Raw genomic sequence first — 22832 nt, 5'->3', positions numbered from 1 at the left:
TTATTGCAGTGTATCTTCATAAATGTGTGGAACCACATGGTTCACCAAACCATAAACAATCGCTTTAACTGCAGCTCTAAATTGCTCGAAATTTACGTTTATGTGTCTCGACTCGTTACTGTACATGGAAGTATTGTTAATGGATATCATGTTCTCGATAAATGTGGTGATGAGATTTCGGAAATTAATCGATGATCATAATCGATGAATTGTTTGCTAGTCTTTGAATTGAGTCTTGGATTATTCCACTCAATACAACTCAATGAAGTGGAGTATTAAGTCTTTATTGGGATCCCTATATTCACCGAATGAAAGCGTCAATTTCAATAAATTCGGCAATAATATTCACACAATCCGCTAAAATTTACACCTTCCGAAGATTCAATGAACTTTATAAAAACTTATTAAAAATTAGGGAGGAGGAGAGGCAAAGTACGGATTAATCACTCATCAGTGTAAATTCGTCATTATCGCCCTCTGTAAATCCACAATTTTCCAAAATCAGATTTCATTTTCGTCTTTAACCTTCTGTCTTGTTAGAAGTCTTCTGTTCAAAGTTCGGCTTAGTGTTTAATGCAAAATCTATTACTTCACAATTTTTTTTCTTTGTTTTTTTTCTTTGTGAGCAATGCCTTATTTGTTGTTTCGGTGGATAACAGATGACTTTCGGAAAGTTGAGTCTAACATGCCGACCACTTTCATTTCTAACCGAAATTTGAGCCACCCTAACAAACTTGATTGCCAAAGCTTTAGAGCTTATAAATACGGTGTATAAAGTCGAAACGGTCGGACATTGAGAAATTATTGCATTTTTTTATTTGTTTGTTGTATGCATCTTAGACATCGGGGAGTTTCCTAACAGGATTATAGAACTTTACTTTCATTGTTGTATTTTGTAATTTTTATTTGTCCTTCGAAACACTCTACGTATTTTACTCTAAATCAATGTTACAGTGAAACAATATTCCGACATGATGTGAATTTGAAATCATATCGACAAACAATAAGTAGAGAGAAATGGTATCGTTAATACAGAACACTATAAACACGATAAAAAGTATCAAAAATAAATTGCAGGGGTAACATAGTTACGTACAGACTCAACACTATGGACTAGAGATGTGCGGGCCGACCTATTTTCAAAACCCGACCCAGCCCGGCCCAGACTAATTTTTAATGCCCGAGCCCGACCCGACCCGAGAATTTTGTAGAAAAGCCCGGCCCGGCCCGACTCGGCCCGTATTTTTTTTAATGAGCTAAAAAACCTAAAATTGGCGCGCCTAACAAGTGGAAATCGTTCGGTTACCTATCGTTATAATAGACAGTTTGCGCAAATGACGTATGACTTATAAGTCAGCTTATAAATCCGAATTTATAAGTTATAAGCGAGTCAGTTATAAGGTATAAGTCAGGTGGCTATAAGTCATAAGTTATAAGTCAACCACCTATAAGGTGAAAGTTATACGTTCATAAGTTTATAGGTCAAGAAAGGGTATAAAAGTCCAAAGTTATAGAGATGAGAAGAGTAATTAAACTTTAGGAACCAGCTGACACTGACGTCCATAATCCCAAAAATATAGAAGTCAACCCAAAAAATCATGTAAAATCCATCAAAATCTTGAAGTTCTTGGACTGAGAAGAGTTAGGAATAGGTAACGAAGAAAAATAATTTGCTCAGTGTAATTCTTCTGACTTTAGGGATAAACTTGCCGACCAAACTTCCGAAGCTTTGATAGCTCTTCATCCTGAAGAGCTGTAACTGCCAACAGAGTCAGGACCATCATTTTCGATGGTATGTCTCAGATTTTTTACGTAAGCTCTTGTCAGCCCAAGAACTTCAACATTTTGATGGATTTTACATGATTTTGTGAGTTGACTTCTTTATTTTTGGGATTGTTGACGTCGTTGTAGGCTGGTTCCTAAAGTTTAATTGCTCTATATGATCCACTGTCTTCTTATCTCTATAAGTTTCGACTTCATACTTTTGACCTATATAACCGTCTGAACTTATAACTTTCACTTTATAGATGGTTTACTTATAAGACCAAGACTTATAACTTATAGCTGACTTATTCTGATTCTGATTTATAAGTTTACTTATAAGTTATACGTAATTTGTGCAAACTCTCTAATAATTTAGTTTCACAAATCTATAGAACACTTGAAAGTAAGCTTACGCTCGGACTGTATTGCAATTTTTCTTTAAATTTTTGTTTAAGTTTTCACATTTTTTTGAAAGTCGAAGAAAGTCGGGCCAGCCCGAACCTTTGTTTTTGAAACCCGAGCCCGCCCGAGCCCGACTAATTTTTGAAACCCGGACCCAAGCCCGGTCGGGCCGGGCTGGGCCGGGTCGGGTAGGTGAATTTCGGGCGGCCCGCACATCTCTACTATGGACTGTACATTGACGATAATTCAGGTTTAGATTCTGACGATAGAGTCAAATTTCAATTCCCAAGTCGATATCTAATTCCAGTGTCGGAGCAACAAAAAATTTTATGATAATTTTAACAACTTCAGTAAGTTTTGAAAAGAATTGGGCTAATGAATAAATTCGAAAGATTCCGCTTCTGAATTTGAGATTTCCAATTTTATATCGTCGATTAATGTATCGTCTATCTGTGATATGACTTTGCGATTCACTCACTTATAGCCACACATTGAATATATTTGTGCGATGTTCTAAATATGATTGGAAGGCACTGAGTGTGTGTGCTCGCGAATTTACTTGCAGGGGGTGATTCATAAACTACATAACTCAAACATCGTGTTTCTTGAACCATCTCGCTTGTTTCCCACAACGATCAACATTTTTGTATGGGATCGTGAACTCCTCCTCCAAAAAAATGTTTTGTGATTTATGAACGGAACCTAAAACATTTCCCGGTGTATCTCCACAACAAGACAACACATGCACACACCATATTACTCAATCTATATGGTGTACCTCATTCTATATTCGCGTGTTGATAAAACATTATCAACAAAATTGAAGAGATAAATAATTTAACGAAGTTTACACGCAAGAGAGCATTTCAATCTTGAAAAAATAAGATGACACAAACACAAGTAGTTTAGTGAGAAAATTTGATTAAAACAGACGGTAGTTTTGTCGGTCATTCTTGTGTCTGTAAAGAAAGTCGCCGATTTTTTGTTTTGAAACAATGCCCAATTCCGGTATTTTTCGTGTCGCAGTTGTTCAGTGCTCTTCCGTTATACTTGATGTCGATAAAACAGTAGAGAAACTAGAAAAATATGCGAAAGAAGCAGCGGATAACGGTGCAAAGTTAGTTCTCTTCCCCGAGGCTTTCATCTCTTGCTATCCAAGAGGAACTAATTTCGGGGTAATTGTCGGGTCCAGATCGATGGTACACTAAAAAATCCATTTTTGAAGGCTTTGATGACTCAAACTAAGTTTTACGTACTCTTAGGAAGGTCGAGAAAAGTTCCGTAAATACTGGGAATCATCCGTAGACATTCCTGGTCCCGTCGTGGATAAATTGAGTAAAATTGCCGAAGAGAATAAAATCCATTTGGTTACTGGTGTCATTGAACGGGATGAAGGGACACTGTACTGTTCGGTCATATTCTTTGACGACACTGGAAAATACCTAGGAAAGCATCGAAAATTGATCCCAACTGCAGCTGAACGGCTAGTCTGGGGTCGAGGGGATGGAAGCACAATGCCTGTGTTCGACACAGCCGTAGGAAAGATCGGTGCAGTTATATGTTGGGAAAATTACATGCCACTACTTCGTGTAACGATGTACTCAAAGGGTAATGTGAATAACATCCCAAAAGATCGACATTGCTAACAATATTCGTCAACCAAATTAGGTGTCCAAATTTATTGTGCTCCAACAGCCGATGCTAGAGAAGAGTGGACTTCAACCATGCGCCACATAGCATTAGAAGGAAGATGCTTCGTCCTGGGCTGTAATCAGTACAACCGTAAATCGGATTATCCACCGGGTTTCATTGACGATGAGTATGATGGCCTGCTTGGAAATGAGAAGGGCACCGACTATATAATGTCTCGCGGAGGAAGTGTTATCGTCAGTCCAATGGGAAAATTCCTAGCTGGTCCGGTGTTCGATAAGGAGGAAGTTCTTTATGCTGATCTGGATTTGGATGATATTCAGCGCGGTAAACTCGATTTTGATGCTGTCGGTCATTATGCAAGGCCCGATGTATTCACGTTACATGTTAATGAAAAGGAGAATCATACAACGGTAACTGAATCGCAGACACAATGAAATGATGGTCGAGTGTTATGCAATGATTAATAAAGCAAAGCCGAGACTAAAACATCTGTTTTTAATGATCTCACACATAGCATCTTCTATGTGTCACAGCAGTGTTCAGATTTGATTTGATTCGACTATACATCTAATCAATCTTTGATAAATAAAACGTTGATTCATGTCTGCGCAAATATGCTGATAAAATGACTGACTTGTTATCGGTTAGTTGAACCGCATATTTTCTATGTTAAGGCTAGCATCATCAGTACTGTGTATCTACAAATACTTAAGAGTTTCATTGAAGTGGGTTGTTGGTTACCACACACTGTCATGGAATATGTTAACATTCATTGAATAACGTGAGTACCAGATTTTCTAATCGTGAGATGAATATGATTTTGAAGAATACGATCCGTCTTTACAATAATTCATCCGACAAGGACTCTTTTTTGTAAATGGCGGCCCATTGTTCATACAATAATTAATTATTTTTACGAGAGAATAATAAAAAAAGCGACGAAGAAAGTGATGAACACTTTCAATGGTTAGCCCATTGTCATTGTGGCATCGTTGATAAGAAGATTTAAGATTACGTTTTCAACGCACAAAGGAAAAAGGACATTTTTTATGCCATTTTTATTATGTCAACATTTTTATCGGGAAAGGTCTCTGAGGTTATACGCCGAAGTGTACAACAAGCTTGTTAGGCCTTGAAATTTGGAAATTATTTCCGTTGCTTATTCATTGGGGTTGGGTTGGCTCTTTGTAACTCTAAGTTACATTATTTTTGATACTACAGTGATAGTCATTGAAATTTAGGTAGACATTTGCTTCAGCTGGTTTTCAGCGTATATTGCCTTTACGGGAGGAATAATTTCTTGCTCCCCCGTGGTTGTGGTATGAGCAGTTTGGTTCTAATGAAAATTAACTGAACTAAATTCTTATCTAAATTTTACTGACGTGCGTCAGCTGTAGTATTCTCCCATTCGACTTTTTTGTTACATTAACTGCCCCACTGAAATATATTTTATCAAAATTTAATAGCAACTCCGACCAGTAGTGTTCGAGTTGTGTAAGAACATAGAAACAGGAGCATCTATATCAAACGAAAGTGAAAATAGCTCATAAACCAATATGGGGTGTGGGATATGAATGACGTTATCGCAGGAAGGGTTCAACTCTTTTCAAAAAAAACATTTGATTAATTTTATCAACACACATGGTGGACGATGATTTAACTTCATGGGTGTATCTATATACAGTTTGCATCGAACAAGGTATAGCTTCGACGAAAAAAAAAACGAATCCGATTCGACCCTTTAAGCGATAAAACTTGGAGGGTGTATTTTTATGACATGACCGAATGGCATAAATAAACATAAATGGAGGTTTTTGGACGTGTAATAGTCAACCATATATAGGTTGTCCACTGAGCAATAAATGTCATAGATCAAAAAATTATTGTCTCTCTCTCTGTGTGCTGAAACAGTACCTATATACGGCAATAATGCAGGTGCAGTGTTTTAATTTCGAGGATTCCTTGTTTAAATTTATGTGCAACATAAACGTTGGGGAAACGATGACCGCATATAATGTATGTGTGCATAAATGAAGCTTGGTTTTCGGTGCATTTGATTTACCCGTATACCTCCCGTGGCAGAAGTTTTAACAGAGTTAAATTGTTTGTACAAATGAAGAAAAAGGAAATACGAACACTGGGTAAATCGTTTAACTGATGTCGATTCAGGTCAAAAATTTTGTCAAAAGGTTTCAAACATCAAAACAACTTGAAAACACAAACATGAGGAATTTTTAGAATGACGTCACTCATACTGTGGTGATCAAACAAGCAAACCTTGGTGCAGATAAAACTTGTATAGCTAATGGAGAAGAGTTATTGTTCTGGCATTACTCGTTCGACAAGCGAGTCGCCAATCGGGAACATACCACTTCTGATGATTTTACATCTAAAAAATCTCAAAAAGTCACCACACCACGACGACAAAAATCACCAAGGAAGGTGAATTACTTATACGAAAATCCGGCGTATCTGTATCTGCGTGACAGAACGAACTGCAGAGAAATCACTCGCAGGGAGCTGACTAGTATTTTATTGGTTCTCACGAGAAAAGTTTTATTTATCGTAATGTGTCTTCATGTCTTCAAGTAGTTGTGCCCAAGCCTCGCTGCACATTAGAAGTCGGCACCCCTGATTGACATACAATATTCGATTAGATTGGATCGAGATTGTATGAAATGGTGTGACGTATCGGTGAATTCGTTCTGGTTCGGTAAGTATGACGGCATTAACTTACACTTTTGAATATCCGGCATAAATAACTGAATTTTAGACTAAAGTTTAAAGCTTGAACTGCGTCATTCGTGTTAATTTGCCACTGCGTTCATCGTCCCCAATATTTTAACGCATTTAACACATTGACACCATTAGGAAATTAAAAACATTTTCCCCCAATATGCGTATCTCCCCATCTGATCAGATTACCCTCGGAAAATAATTCTACTTCAAATCTCATTGTCTTTTCTACCGTGCTATACATTTTCCGAAAACTCATCAAAAAATATATTTTGTATAAAGCCCCAAACTCAAGCATTTTCAACGAAATACCGAGGTAAGAGTCCCCAAAAAGTTTTATTTTTCCTGTATGTCAGCAAGTGGTGTATAATGTCGTTGAACCTTTTATGTCTTCTAAATGCACACACATAACTTGATTGATTGATTATCGTTGAAATGAAAAAAAAAACATGAAAAATCTGATACACACACTCATCCTACACAATAAGCTTTTCTTTTACCCACCCATTTATTGTTTGCGTTCGGCTTATTGTTCCGTTGCCTATTGACGAGTGCTTCTTTTCTCTGCACATTGACAACGTATATAACGAGCAATATGAGACGCAACATTCAAAAATACCAAATCCAATTTTATTTTTCCGACGAAAGAATTCAATCAAATTTTCGGCATTCTTACTATTAACATCATTACATTTTCTGCACACGCAATTCATGCGATGATGTGTGTAATATAATATGTGAAAAGAAGGTACTTCTGTTCGATTCAATTCTTTTTCCATAATTGATTCATTAGAATTGATTATATTCAAAATACCAAAATAATAAATCGAAACAAATCTCCCCCTCACATAATATTCATATATACCAGTGCTGCATGCAGTAGGAACACAACGGAAGGGAAATAAAATTGTTGACTAACGGGAAGAAGGAAGCAATTTTCTTATGTGTGTTATACTCATATGGTTTTTAAACGCATAAAATATATTGCGAATGAAATTCCATGTTAGACATCAGTCAGTTGTTTAGTTGAACAATGTATATGCCGTGCACGATGTACTATATAATAGGTACACTCCGTGTGTACACACATAAAATATTAGACGGGGCATAACGTCGTCGTTTGTATTTATGTAATAATTTTGTGCGTAACAAAAAAGCGAGGGTCGACTTATATTCTATTATAAAGAATAAATCAATATTTTTTATTTGGATTTTTGTGCGTAGATTTACAAAGGCTTAGCATTTTTGAGGAGAATATTTTGCGTATTAAATCTTTCATGATTTTAATTTCGAAAGTTTTTTTTTTCCTGGCGTGGAGTATCTCCACTCTTTCGAAGAAATTGCAGATACGACTTGCACGAGCCGGTTTTCGAGAAATGATGACGATCGTTAATGCCAGGATTATCTACGTTTTGAAACTAAAGCCTCCCCTCTACAAAAGAAATCGTTCATCTTGTGAGCATTAATATTCCCCATTAATCTGCTCTTAGAGTACAAATTTAAAAGATTCACCGAACATTCGTAATTAATTTGCGATTAATTATTTCCAAAATTTTAATTTACGTTGTGCTACATTCATAATCCTTCGCTCCGTTTTTGTCTCGTGAATTGCAACACGTTGTATTATGCGGGGGAAATGTTAGTGGTCGATAGTTCGACAAGCAAAAGTTGAATTTTGAAATTTTCGACAAACTGTTCTGAATATAGTAGTTTACATCGGGAAAGTAATTCACTATATGAGTAAACAATTTCCTGATTTTCCGAGCAACAAGAATCGGTCAAGTTCTGAGCCGAAGGCGAGGTATACAAATACACTTAGCGAAGACCAGTTGTCGAACCAATTTGCTCATTAACACAAAAGTGATATGAGATTGAAGTTATCATATTGTTTCCGAATTAAACAATTCGCAAAGGAATTCATGTAAATTAAACCAAAAATATTCTTTATGTAATGGATGATTTTCGTAGTAGACAAACTGCCATGTAATGGTCAACTTTCGCATGGTTGGGAATAAAATATTTACCTAATTTCAAGTGGACAGCGAACTAATTAAAACTATTCGTTTTTTATCCTTTCGTAGACGGCAAGCATTGTAATCTTAGATTAGACTAGTCTACTACTTCCTTCAATCTAAGTAATTTGGGTCGATTGTTACAAAATCTTTTACTTCATTAGATATAAGAGATTTGACAACAGGTTATCGTTTCACTAACGTTCTCATCAAGGAATTTCAAGAACTATTAAGATCCGGAAGTGTTTAAACCGGAACATTTTGTCGATAAAGAGTCGATTTGGGCAACATTTTTTGACTCTCAGAATCAGGCAATAACCCTCGCAAAAGCCAGTTGTCATCGATCCAAATATTTGCAACTTTCCCAACAGATGAAATCGACGTTCAGTTTGAAACTCAATGATGAGTTTGAGACAAACAAATAACTTGGGAGCAATTCAGAAAAGAAAAGAGTGAAATTGCACGTCATTCGTCTTGGATTGCTCTAGATAGACAAAAAATCCAAAAGTAACAAATTTTGTTGTAACTGAATTAGAGACGGCTATACAATCTGTTAACAACTGCTACGAGCAACAAAAGCGGCAAAAATCTCTGGGTAATGTAGATTTGTAGATTTGTTGTTTTGGCAATTGTAGGGGTTGCGATAGCCAAAGGCAAGGTAAGTGGAGTAAGGAGTAGTCATACAAGTAAGTAAGTCATCTATGCCTTAAGGGACTCACATTTGTTAAAAAAGAAAGGTGCAGACAAAGACGTGATCTCTTATTTCTACAGTGACGTAAAACACATTGCATTATAGCAGGAGTTACTTTCCTACATTGAAAATCAATCAAAAGAAGTAGTAGACCCTTGCCGTCTGTGATAACCTTACCAGCTTTGCTGGATGTTTTTTTTACTTAGCTGTCGACATTATCCTATTTCGTAAACTAATTTCAGTAATTTTTTTTTACAAAACGTTGTGCAAAACACTTCAGATTTCAATGAAAGCTTTTAACACACAAAGACTCGATTCCTTTTTGTATGTTTGAGAATAACATAAAAACTTGCAACGAGGATTTTTTCACCGTAGATTTCCAACCTCCAAGACGCATTATGTGAAAAATGTACTTCCACTTAAACTATGCCAAAATGCTGAATCGCTGATGTATCACTAAAACTTCGTACAGAAAAGGTGAAACTAAAATGCCAACAATGGGACTTTTTTTTCACTCATTGATTACGTTCCCTCTGTATTGTGATTTTATTTCAGCAATAAATCTTCTACAGTAAAGTCGAATATCTTTTATATTCCACGACGTTATTGTTCTCTCTGTTGAACGGTGGAAGAAAAAAAAAATTGATTTGTTCACTTTTACCGTAAATGTGCACACGTTGTTACACTTGCACAATGACCAAACTGAACAATCATCAAGCTCTTGCAGCATACATCCCATTGACCAAGAAAACACAGGAGATTACAATGCGAAAACCATACAATTTCACAGTAATTTCTTTTTATTACGCTGATAACGCCCATTACTTATATTAATCGCATATTTATGACTCCCCACAATGTTTTTATCATTAACAGCAGCCGCATGAGTTCTCCATTCAGCCATTCTCGCTGCACATGATAGAGAACCTAACCGTATTACACAACATCAAATAAAAATATAATTTTTTTCTGCTTCATCTTTTGCTGAGGGATAATAAAATTAACTTACTTTCTGTTTCCCATTTCTATCCCCACCTCTGCATCCCCGTTCCATTGACTACGGTTATACGTGAACGTGACAATAAGAAATACGTGATTAATGACTTCTGTAAGGAAAAACCCGCATTCGCACTTTGGAAAATGCGGAAAACCTGTCTTTTACTTTGTATGTATTAATGATACAAAGAGGTAAGGCATCCCCCCATTATTTCGTTTATTACCTGCATCGTGCGTTAAGCTACGTATAATAAACATTTCTCATTCATATCATACGCAGTGGTATAGAGGTGAATAAATGCGAAGTTTTTGTTGTTGCCAGGAAGTGGTTAAACGTATTTTATTTGAGAAGAATAATATTAGGGGGAGCATGTTGTAGAAGTACATATAATATATGGGACGTTGTAGCGTACAGTATATTGTTGCGTGCCCTGTAAAACAATAACTTATATGAAAAGCAATTTTTTAGTCTTTCGACTATGAGAGTATCCCGTAATGTGTTCTCTTTTACTTTAATATATTATTGTGTGTATGGAGGATATATTTTACGTTTTATGTGATGTCTATGACCCATTGAACGTATAGCTAGAATTGTATGTTACATTATCAACGTTGGCACATTTCCTATCCGAAGAAACTCATTATGAATCAATTATTTATGTTATGATGGCATTAAATGGGACTGTAATTGCACACCGTAACGTTGAGTTTAATTTCGGAGAAGAAAAAAGAAATAAATTCAAAACAACGAGTACCCATACCAGTATGATTTAGCAAATACTTACGTAACGACCAAAACTAAGATATCAATTTTTGGGTACCTACTCTAATTCCAGTTTCAATTTATATAAGAAAACTGGTGCTGTCAATTCACTTCGCACAAATTTTAGACAAATCTACTCAGGCACATAAAGCATAAAGCTGACCACCCACTTGTGCTGCTTTCCTCTTCTATTTTTGTCATTCTCCTTTCCATATCAAACAACCGTCATTTTCAAGTCCATTTTTTGTCGAAAGCGAAATAAACAACTGTTTTTTGCATGTATTCCGTTATATATCGCAATAAATGATAAAACTAATGAAGTAAAAGATTTTGCACCGATACCACGCTACTTGAAACAAACGAAGTAGCAGATTTATTGATAGATTATAGGTGACGATTAGCGAGTAAAACAATTTTGGGAAAAACTTTTTTAGCTAGGCTTGTAGGCCTTGTAGGCCTCGATACGCGCATTTTGAGTATACACACCACCAGGTTTATGTGGACTTGTTGGTGATATCAATCATTTTAGGTGAAAAAATAGGTGATTTTCCCAAGTCCCTGACCGGCTGCAGTGACATAAGTCCGAGACATGGTATGTATTGTGAGAGAGCCAAGCCTCTGTAGTACCATAACATGTAAAAACATCCTTGGATAAGTTTCACTGCAAAGAGTGGGAGCGACTTTAGCGGAAGGCCACCCCAAGTCGACGAAATTTTATCCATTTCTTTCGTTTGTTTTTCACTTTTTTGAGGTTTGACAAGAGTGAGATCAACTAAAGCAAAGAATTTTTCGATGTATTCAAGTGGTTTTTTACTCTTAGAACCCAAATTTCGATCTATTTGGACTATTTTCAACTTTGTTGGACTTTTTTGTGGCTATTCAATATTTATTTTCAATATCTTTTTAATGTCAAAGACGAGTTTTGTCAGTACTGTTATTGACGGAAAATGCAATTCCAGCGAGCTGCAGCGGATAAAATAATGTATGGCGGTACAACCCAACGATCATAATTCTTGAAAAGTATTTCAATTTAGCGTAAACTGATAAATTAAGAACTGAAGTTTGTCTGAAATTACGCCACCCTGTGAATAACTTCTTACATAAAACAATGTCACCTCATCTTTATTATCATGACCATATTGTTTTGTAGATAACAATTAAAATGCCAACAAGTCAAATATATAGCCCAAACTAACTTCTGAACTTAAACTTATTCCATACCGCATGTCATATCAATATTGTGGTATATGGGGAAAAAGTTTTTCTGAAGACACTCATCAATAATTCAGCTCTCAGCATCGAACTCCACACTACTACTATAGATCTACGGATATATATATATATATATGGGCATATACAACAAAAGTTTTCTCATTCCGTCATATGTTTAACGAACTTTCCTATCGTATAAATTGGTTACCGAAAACGATATATATATATATAACAATCGAAACCAATGTGTGTAGTGTAACTGTAACAGTCGATGTATATGAAAAGTATTCGAACAGTATTAATAAGTTTTATTGGAATTGTTCCAAATCTGCGAAATCCATTAGAGTGTCACTGTTAATTTGGTTAAAAAAAATTTCACTTTGCAGATTTTCATTACACCAACGATCCAAAATTTATTGACGTATGCAAACATTCAATGTAATACCATACAATGTATTTGAATATTAAACAGTCATATGTGGTGCACAGCCTTTACAATTGGTAAACGTTTATATACTAGACATTTTAAAATTGAACGTGAACCTATATTGTATGGAAAGAGCATACTGTGTAGCGAGGGGAATAACTAACTCGTGAAATTTCTGTCACAGTGTCAATTTTGGCACAGAGTAAATTCTGTCACAGGTTCAATTCGGTCACAGATTCAGTTCTGTCACAGATTAAATTCTGTCACAACATCAAATAGGTTTCTTCCATCGTACGGTAAAAACGAATTTTGACAGACCGAAAACAACCGACCGTCATCCACAGAATCAAACATAACCGCAACTTAAACAAATTTGTTCGTTAAAACTTCAAAGTGAGGTTGTGTTGGCTTATCTGTGGATGACGATTGACATTGTCAACGGCCTTGGAAGAAACCTATTTGTCACAAATTAAGTTCTGTCACAGAGTCAGTTCTGTCACAGAGTCAGTTCTGTCACAGAGTCAGTCCTGTCACAGAGTCAGTTCTGTCACAGAGTCAGTTCTGTCACAGAGTCAGTTCTGTCACAGAGTCAGTTCTGTCACAGAGTCAGTTCTGTCACAGAGTCAGTTCTGTCACAGAGTCAGTTCTGTCACAGAGTCAGTTCTGTCACAGAGTCAGTTCTGTCACAGAGTCAGTTCTGTCACAGAGTCAGTTCTGTCACAGAGTCAGTTCTGTCACAGAGTCAGTTCTGTCACAGAGTCAGTTCTGTCACAGAGTCAGTTCTGTCACAGAGTCAGTTCTGTCATAGAGTCAGTTCTGTCATAGAGTCAGTTCTGTCACAAAGTGAGTTCTGTCACAAAGTGAGTTCTGTCACAGAGTCAGTTCTGTCACAGAGTCAGTTCTGTCACAGAGTCAGTTCTGTCACAGAGTCAGTTCTGTCACAGAGTCAGTTCTGTCACAGAGTCAGTTCTGTCGCAGAGTCAGTTCTGTCACAGAGTCAGTTCTGTCACAGAGTCAGTTCTGTCACAGAGTCAGTTCAGTCACAGAGTCAATTTTGCCAGAGGGTCAATTCATACATGAGGTATATTCTTACGCAGGATAATTTCTTTTCTTCCGAGTCGTTTACCCCTCGTAGTGTATCGTACAGATGTAAATGATTTTCTATAAACTTTCCAGTGAAAATATTAGCTGCTAGGCTTATCTGATGATACACTAAAGCAGGAACGTATACGACATCGGTATATAATACAATATAAGAGGGTAAAGTTTCATATATACTTATATATATAAAGCTTCCGTAAGCTCAGCTGAAACTGCTATTATTGTGTTTACTTTTTCGGGAAAATCCTCTTGAAATTTGCATAATAAACTTGGCTTTGGTCGTCGCGTCGGTCGGTTGGTCGCTAACCAATCAGAGAGGATGGAAAATATGCGGTGGTATGCATAATTTTAATTAACTTTTTATTTTATTTTAATTTTTTTTGTTTCTTTTTCGGTTTTTGCGGTGTTGCATAGTAATTTTAGATAAGAAATTGGGTTAGCAGCTACCATGCTGTTAAGTGATTTGCATAAAATGGGTATATATACGAAAGCGTTCACATAAACTTGAACGTAAAATATATGTTATACTACAGTGAGCGAATGTATTGAGCATGTTCAGTTCATGGTTTTCATCCATAAGTTTGTGGCAAAATGCAATTTACGACTTTAGAACATTTTTCATGCTGAAGTGTTATAGCCTAGCCGTGAGTAGCTACTGCTCTAAACATCGCAAAACGATAACAAAGAAATTAATTCTTTTTCAGTATCGGTCTATCTTTATACCTACAGCAATTACGTAGCGTTGTATAGAAATTAACACAGCCGAACACCTTAATCATTCAACATGGCTTGTTAGTAATGTTTCTGCTCCTTCATTCCTTTTCTTTTGTCTCTACATTTGGTCTGGCATAATTTTGGCTCAATCTTTGCACTTATTTTTTTGATTGCAGCTCGTAAGCAGTATATGTATGCAAACATTGAATCTTACTACTGTGAAGGGGCAATTTGTACCCTTAAAATGACCACCACCAATCTACGATTTACTTATCCTAACAATCGAACTTATTACTTATAAATGTGTCCTTGGTTAGTTGACGCATTCGAATGATCGCCGGTTCTAAACGGTGTCTGCTGTGGCTTCCATAATTTCGTGTTAGAAATTTAGTGAAGTAATTGTTCCAAGTCAAGTGGTTTATTTGATGCGTGAATGACACAAAAGAAGGAAATTCCGAGTTGAAAGTTTCATTTCAAGGGTTCTATCCACTGCAAGTCTCCCAAAAAAATTAAATTTCTTGCATTTTCCCCAAGGTACACACAATGTTTTTCAAAACAAAGTCTCTCGAAGTTTCAGCTGACGTGAAAAAATGACCACATTCACACCTGCGTTGTGAAAACGACTATTGTTGCTATCCTTAGGACAACAATTAGAAATTATTCCTTGGGAAATATTTCAAACAAATGAAGTAATAGATTCGCTAATTATTTTCACTTGTCTTGGAAAGCGGAAACCCACCAGCAGAATCGTCAATGAATTTAATGTGGAAACAAACCTATGATACTAAACATAATCCTTTATATTTCTATACAAATTGCTGAAACTGATTTGCTGAACGTTCCATAATTTTATGAATGAAACTATCGGATGTCATATAAATTTGCTTATGAAAGCTCTGTACCACGACCACCTAAAAGTTTGGTTACAATTTTTCAATGTTACAAATTGACTGAATTGGCATGCATGCATACATGCGGGGTTTCTATTGATTCTTGTTGTTTTAATTTACACTTGCGTATGGCCACACAAACCGTGTATGTATATAATGATAACGAATGTCGTGTACTGAAACGTAATGCGGCCGCCAGTCACAAAAGCGTCAAATTAAAGCCTGCTGAATGTTCACATTTTGTGCCCGTCCGTTACAAATATATATTTCTCCCATGGTCGTTGTGTTGTTGTGTCCTATAAATTATAATCAAAAGATTTGTGATTTCAAGTCCACATACAGGTTTATATGTTATAACATAGGCGGGGTATACCGTATGCCCATAACAACTACTGTTGGATATTTCAACAATATGTGCACGAATTGTGTGTGTGCTGAAACTAAACCGCAGACATTACGTGACTTCTATAACCACCAACTTTAAAAAGCAAAGACCATAAAGCTTAAACCAAAAACTAAGAGTTTGAGGGGGGGAAAAAACTCTGCACTGAAAAGTAACCAAGCGAAGAGGAAAAAGCTGCTGTGATTAAATTAAATAACGCCATACACCAACAGGAGTACTTTTAAAAAAGTTTTGTGCCATGTTGTTGTTTGAAGATTAGAAGCTGGATGGTTTAACATTTGAGTCTACATGCTTTGAGTAAATAGAGAAACTACAGTTGTAGCCACTCAGAAACTGAAGGGCTTTCGGTTGTCTACCACGTCTGTTTAAATAAACTTTGTGCCACCGAGAATTGAAATACGACGGATTTCAATATCGATAACTAGATTGAAATGTCCAAAATTACAACACCCGTTTTCATGGCTTATTACAACACTCAAACCAGTGTTGAAATGAAATTCGTATGAGTTATTACAGCATTCGTTTTAAAAAGATGCAAAGCAACGTGATCGATCAAATTCGAAGAGTGATTGTTTACAATGAAAATTCTGAATTTTTGTACATTTGTCTATTTCAATTCTCGGTTGGCACAAAGCATGATGTGTTACACGTATTGTAATGAGATTTTTTCAGCACACGACCCAATTTTCCTTACTCGCTCCGCTCGTAAGGAAAACTTGGGTCTAGTGCTGAAAAAATCAACATTACAATACTTGTAACACAACATACTATTTCTGTTATATCAATAAACATAAATTGTTGTGGCTAAATCCGATTTTCGTAACGAAAAGTTATCACCGTTTTTTCAACTCAAAACCGCACTTTCCATTTGAGGACGGAATATCCAAATCAGACAGAAAACACACCAACAGAGGAATCGTGGGCGCAGTTTTTTTGTGCGTATCAACTGCTAAAACACCTGATTACACGAAACAGAATAATATTTCTCAATCCCAAGTAGCATTTCAGAAAAAATAACTTATTCGTTAAAATAACGTTGTAGCAACGTTGCCACAACGGTTGTGCAACCGTTGTTGCCCGGTTATAGTTTAACCTACGTCAATTAACCGTTGGATAACCGTTAAACAACGAAAAAGTTAAAAATTATAGTTGCTCTACCTTAAATTTTTAACTTTTTCGTTGTTTAACTGTTATCCAACGGTTAATTGACCTAGGTTAAACTATAACCGGGCAACAACGGTTGCAAAACCGTTGTGACAACGTTGCTACAACGTTATTCTAACGAATAAGTCGATTGTCGATACAACATTCGATTGATATTGTATCGATTATTTACAGTTTGTTCACCTTTAGAAATCACAATTTTAGATTTATCAGAGTTTCCAAAGTCATCGATGTTCCCAGTCAATTAAGTGTTTCCCAGTATATGATGTTTTGGCGCAAAATTTGAATTCGCTAAGAGATTTTCAAATGTGCGAAAATATCATAATCAAATGTGCTAAAATATCATAACCGGGGAACACTTTATTGAATGGGAACGTCGATGACTTTTAAAACTCTAAAAAATCTCAAATATGTTCCGATCTAAAAAAAAACCACTGTAGAAAAATGTTTCATCTATTGATATTTTTCTGCCTTCCAGTATTACCAGAAATTTTAATTCAATTTTAGAAAACAAACCTGACTTGACCTGAACCTGCCAATCTTTCAATCAAAACTGTCAAAACTGTTTAAGATAGCTATTCATACAAACTTTCTAGTTTTAACCTGGCTACATACGACAAGCAAATGATCAGTATTATTATCGGATCTATTACTTCCATCGGTCAAAGTATTTTTAATCTGTTGATTTCAAATCTTGTACTTCAATTTTTTAACATACATTTTGCTATATAAAAGACCATATTTATTTATTTATTATGTTAATTCAACAGCCTATGACAGCCAATAACAGAATCAGCCATAAACCATATTACCCAGAGCTTGTCATTATTTTTGTCGTCGTTATCGATAGCCGTATGTGGCAGGTTCAGTCAGGTTAGACCTGATAATTATAATATTCATTTTCTCACTTCAGCTGAAACTTCGATGGCCTTTGTTGTGAAAAATGTTGTATTAACCTCTTTTCTCTGGAAAACAACACATTCGGAATTAAATTTTCAGCTTTTTTTCCCCTCAGTGAACAAACAACTATTCAATCAATTTGAAATTATAGCGAGATGAGAGGGATTGTCATTTTAACTAGAGGGATTCTCTTGAATTTCGACTGACCGAAATCGGTGCTATTTTTTCCGGGACTTTTTTGCCTAGGCTCCAAAACCAGTCTCAGATATTTTTGATCTTCGATACCTGGTTGGTTGTAAGTTGCCAAAAGTCGAAACATGGGGTTTCGTATTCCTTGGAAAGGTAATTTTATGTACTTTCGGGTCTTATGGGGTTTGGCTCAATAGTACATGTTATTACCTTTCTAATGGCACCCCACACGAAACTGTACGGCTAGTGTAAACTTTTTGTTAGAAAAGTGCAAGTTTTCGGTTTTTGATGACCTCTCGCTAGCCACAAGCTTCGAAGATTTTTTTTGAAAGTGGTTGAAGTGGTTGAAAGTAGTTTCTAGAGTCGAAGTCCTTTCTAGGTACATACAAAAAATTCAACTAGAAAATGCGTCCGATTTCGGTAGGCTGTTTTTCAAAAGAATCGCTCTATGCGGAAGAAAATGAACCACACTATCGAGCACACGCTTCACATTCGATTGTTATCATTAAAGTGTTCTTTATTCAGAAAATCATTCCCAATGAAAACGGGTCATTAACATAGTTTCATAATTTAACAGAATATCAGAATGGAAAAATTATTCAAAAATATTTTTTAAATTTTAATTTGAACAATTGGCACAAACCGTCATTGTCTGTAAAAACACTGATCCGTAATTTGAACAAAAATATGACAACATCAAAACAGCCGGATTAGAGCCCATTGAGAATTATTTAAGGTGTCTTCACGTTTGTGGACCGCTTTCATACAGACACTTTCTCAACAGCATAATGGTATATTTGTACTGTCTTTACGCTTTCTAACATGAAATAGGAACGAAGACAATTTGGCATGAAATTTCTATGAAAACAACAATTCCCACCATTTACTAGAACAGCTCCGTATCTTTCTTTCTTTGAATTCGAATTTCCACAGCACCCTAAACTATTTTTTTTGTTCACCTGAGTGAATATTTAAAAACAAAAAATTCTGAATATTAACTCAGGTGAAGCTTTGCCAGAACGAATTCGTAATAACCTCCGTTCAACGATAATTCTCTTCATTTTATCTTAAATTGTGAAATGAGAAACATCAACTTAAGCATCGCTGGTGTCGCTTTTTTAATCGTTGCGACTACCATATCCGCAACGGAGCAAATTAGGTGAGTGTGACAAGGAACAATGCTGAGCTCTTATTTTCGGCCAGATAATTTTCTAATTTTCTTTTGGTGGAGCAAAGCTGTGATAAGTATTTCTCCACAATGAGGAACGTAAGGAGAAATGTTGACTCTACAGAGTTACGCGACTCAATTCTGGAACTCATTGGCTTCGTAACACCCCATAGTGTTTTCGGAGTTCGTGCTTGCGATCAGTGTTACGGTTCAGCTGCGAAATTTGCTAAATTACATACAGTCGGTGCACAAACGTTCAAAAAACAATACCAACTGACAGAGGAAGACTACGAATCTCTAGCTATTCGTTGCAAAGACTTTGGGAGCACTTCTGAACAATATACGACCGGAACGACAGGCAGTTCACATTGTCAAAATGTCGGCGGTCGCATATATCGTTCAGTTGATGGACGAAATAATAATGCAAAAAATTCTCATTGGGGTGCGTCTGGTACTCCATTTAGTCGGTTTGGACCGAAGAATTATGAAGATGGAATTTATTCGATTAAGAAAAGTGTGACTGGTTGCGATTTGCCGAATGCTCGTTTGCTTGTGGAAGAGGTTTTGGTAAAATCAGTTAGATCGCCACCGCCTCCACTAAATTATAACGTACTTGCCCTGTTAATCATTTTATTTGCCACTCACGATTTACATTACCAAATTCCAATGCAACCGAAAACTGTAGATAGAGAAATTCTATGCTGCAGTCATGACAGACGTACCGTTCTGCCTTCAAGTTTATCGAATTCGGCATGCCTTCCTATTGAAGTATCAAGAAACGACACTTGGTACAAAGATGCAAAAATTGGTTGCCTCAATGTAGTTCGATCACAGATCGCCGAGTTTCCCAATAATGTTGAAGCTGGCGAAGTGGTTAATCAAGCCACATCCTATTTAGATTTGTCTCTAATTTATGGAAATCATGAATCAGAATAGACCGTGTTCATATGACTTAATTTATTTTTTATCAAATGAACACATCGAAAAAACACTCCGAATATGTATAAATAGCTGAAAAAATATTAGTTAGTATTTTTAATTTGAGTATTAATGATTCACAAAAATTTTGAAAATTTAAGCGCTTAAAAAGAAGTACCACATTCTGAATTGCCAGAGTTATACCGTAAAACCAAAATGGCGTTGAATGGGATATTTTAATCGTTGTTGATAAAATGTCAGTCAAAAACAAAAACGATAGACTACTTATGTCGACAATAGAGTTCTTAAAAGCAAAATGTTTTATTAAATGTTTATGTGTTAACGGGTAAAAGGTGGTCCATAATTTGGAAAAAAAAGTAGAAAACTACTGAGTGGAACGTTTTGTTCGAAATTGAAATAAATCAGCAACAGTGATAGAAGATGCTAAAGGTGTTTAGAAAGCACTGTGTTTCCAATTTTGAAATAAATTTGTTGATGTTGCATCAATTTGCGTCTTTTTTTTGTTTAATACAAACAGAAGTGCTTTTTTGTTGTGCATTATAGTCTATATTTTTGTTAAAAACTCTGCCAATTACACGTTCGATGTGAATTCTAACTCCCGCTAGCACTTTACCGTTCATCAAATCTGTTGACATAGAAACAATAACAAAGAAAATATCCCTATCAGCTGTGGAATAATATCCCATATTTATATTTTTTAGAGTTTCTGCTACGAAAAATATGACCATGCGGATGGCATCGGGATGGCAATGTATATTTTAAATAATTTTTTAAAAATAAATATAATTATTTTTTCTTATGATTATCATGGTAAATCTGTTTTTTATTGAGATTCGAAACTTTTTTGTCAAAATAGCACACGGTCTATTGCAGCAAATCAGACTTTTCAGAAAAGGCAAACTTCGAATGGGAAAGAGCAATCTACTGCCAGTTGATTCGAAAGGAAAGTATCTAAAATCAATGGACCGTTTCGTTGCCGTACCAATCGGTTCGATTTGGCCGGCACTTTTCGCTCGCAATCATAATCATCTCGCTGAACGACTGGCCATTCTTAATCCCCATTGGAATGAGGAAATCTTGTTCCAAGAAGCACGACGCATCAACATTGCAAATTTTCAGTTCAATTTGATCACAGCCAAGTCGATCGAACGAGTTTTCAATCGACCAGTCAATGAAAGTTATTCCGATGTGAGGAATGCTGGTACCTTTATCGAATTCTCGTTTACCTATCGTGCCGGACACTATTACATGCCGTCGACCATGCAGTTTCTCGATGTAAACTACACTGTAACGAACGAAGAACTTCAGTCTGATACGATCGGGAAAATTGGAATTCTTGAAAATAATTTTGATGGTGCGCTCCGTGGTGTGGCAAGAAGACCCGTCAACACGGGGCCATTCAGTGATGAAGTACGGACAGGTAAATTTTGGTATTGATTGAGAATAACGAAACTTTTTCTCGAACAGATAATCAACAGAATTGGGAAGAACACGAAGAATGGCTACGGAATGGATCTCATTGCGTTGGATATTCAACGTGGTCGAGATCACGGCATTCCTTCTTTTGTGGACATAAGAAGAAAGTGTAAATTAACTCCGGAAATCAATAGTTTTGACGATTTCAACCTAATTCTTAACAAAACCAATGTCGATTTGTTGAAGAAATTTTACAAATCCTACAAAGACGTCGACTTTTATGTCGGCGGTCTATTGGAAACCTTCGAAAAGGTTGGGAATCCGTTCGCTGGACCCACTTTCGGTTGCGTCATCGGGGAAAACTATAAAAATGCCATGGGTGGCGACATTTTCTTTTACTCACATCCCGAAAATCCTTATCCAATGACGCCAGCACAAATCGCCGCGATCAGCCAATACACAACATCGAATATCTTTTGTGTCAACTCGGGATTGAAGGAAACAAACAAGTTGTGGTAAATGATCCAGTAAAAATGAATTTCTTTTCGAATATTTTCAACTGATACTCTTTTTAGGGGGTATGAGTCCCATCCAATGAATCCGCAAATTGATTGCGAGAATTTCCCCCCGCTGGATTTATCGGCATGGAAAGAGTGAATTCACTTCAGCGAACCATAATTGAATAAATTAGTTCGAAAGTAAGGTAACCTTTGGGTTTCTATTTATCTTTACAGATACTTGCGTGTTGAGAAAAACTGACGCAAATCCTTGCCAGATTCATGGAGCCTTTGAGAACTTTCAGTTGAAAAACAGTATTACAATGAGGCATACTTAAAAGCCTACAAACGATTTGTTTCAGCTTCGAAAAGCTTTTGAACACTCTTTTGGTGATCCCTGCGAATCCAAAGAAGCTTTTAATCGCTCGGCAAATCTAAACACATGAGCAAATGCTTACCGATGCTTAAAGTGGAAACTCTGTTTGATCCTACAATAGTGGTTAAAAAAGATTCGCTCACATACGTTTCGGTGAAGTGGAAACTCTGTTTGATTCTATGATGATCCTACGATCATTCGGTTTCAGGGTGAAGGAAACGGTTGCTCATTGCTCACATACGCTTTGGTATAATGCACCCTCTGTGATTGGACATTTTTCGGTAGTGATAAAACTGCGTCACGTGCACCACTACCACTACGTTCATTATGCGATGATAGTTTTTAACGTTGTTCAAATTTGAGTCGTACACGGAATTTCATAAATATTTGCACATAAAAACAAACCGAAAACTTTATTC

The 22832-nt window shown here is 36.3% G+C and overlaps 2 protein-coding genes and 1 long non-coding RNA gene across 4 annotated transcripts; 2 read left to right on the top strand and 1 right to left on the bottom strand.

The window, feature by feature from the left end:
• Positions 1–1669: 1669 nt before the first annotated feature.
• On the bottom strand, positions 1670–15295 carry LOC119072225. Its single transcript, XR_005086815.1, has 3 exons — positions 15284–15295; positions 11832–11852; positions 1670–2387 (listed from the first exon to the last, which is right to left on the bottom strand). It is a non-coding gene; the product is annotated as an uncharacterized LOC119072225 (long non-coding RNA).
• On the top strand, positions 2905–4305 carry LOC119072218 (bifunctional nitrilase/nitrile hydratase NIT4A-like). Of its 2 annotated transcripts, none has more exons than XM_037177394.1 (3): positions 2905–3365; positions 3429–3774; positions 3835–4305. In XM_037177394.1, the coding sequence occupies exons 1-3, from the start codon at positions 3162–3164 to the stop codon at positions 4251–4253; spliced, it is 969 nt and encodes a 322-aa protein (XP_037033289.1). In that variant the 5' UTR covers positions 2905–3161; the 3' UTR covers positions 4254–4305. The 2 variants fall into 2 exon arrangements, with proteins under 2 accessions (XP_037033289.1, XP_037033290.1); XM_037177395.1 differs by having other exon boundaries at positions 2986–3341.
• A 3690-nt stretch (positions 15296–18985) lies between the features above and the next one.
• LOC119072211 (peroxidase-like) lies at positions 18986–22242 on the top strand. The gene is made up of 5 exons (XM_037177384.1): positions 18986–19176; positions 19254–20117; positions 20991–21534; positions 21592–22055; positions 22116–22242. Exons 1-5 carry the CDS (start codon positions 19097–19099, stop codon positions 22195–22197), a joined length of 2034 nt encoding a protein of 677 aa, XP_037033279.1. The 5' UTR covers positions 18986–19096; the 3' UTR covers positions 22198–22242.
• Positions 22243–22832: the final 590 nt, after the last annotated feature.

This window comes from Bradysia coprophila (assembly GCF_014529535.1).
Source record: "Bradysia coprophila strain Holo2 chromosome IV unlocalized genomic scaffold, BU_Bcop_v1 contig_81, whole genome shotgun sequence".
NCBI classification, from domain to species: domain Eukaryota; kingdom Metazoa; phylum Arthropoda; class Insecta; order Diptera; family Sciaridae; genus Bradysia; species Bradysia coprophila.
Note: the sequence above shows the minus strand (reverse complement) of the source record. Positions and strands in the feature narration are given on the sequence as shown.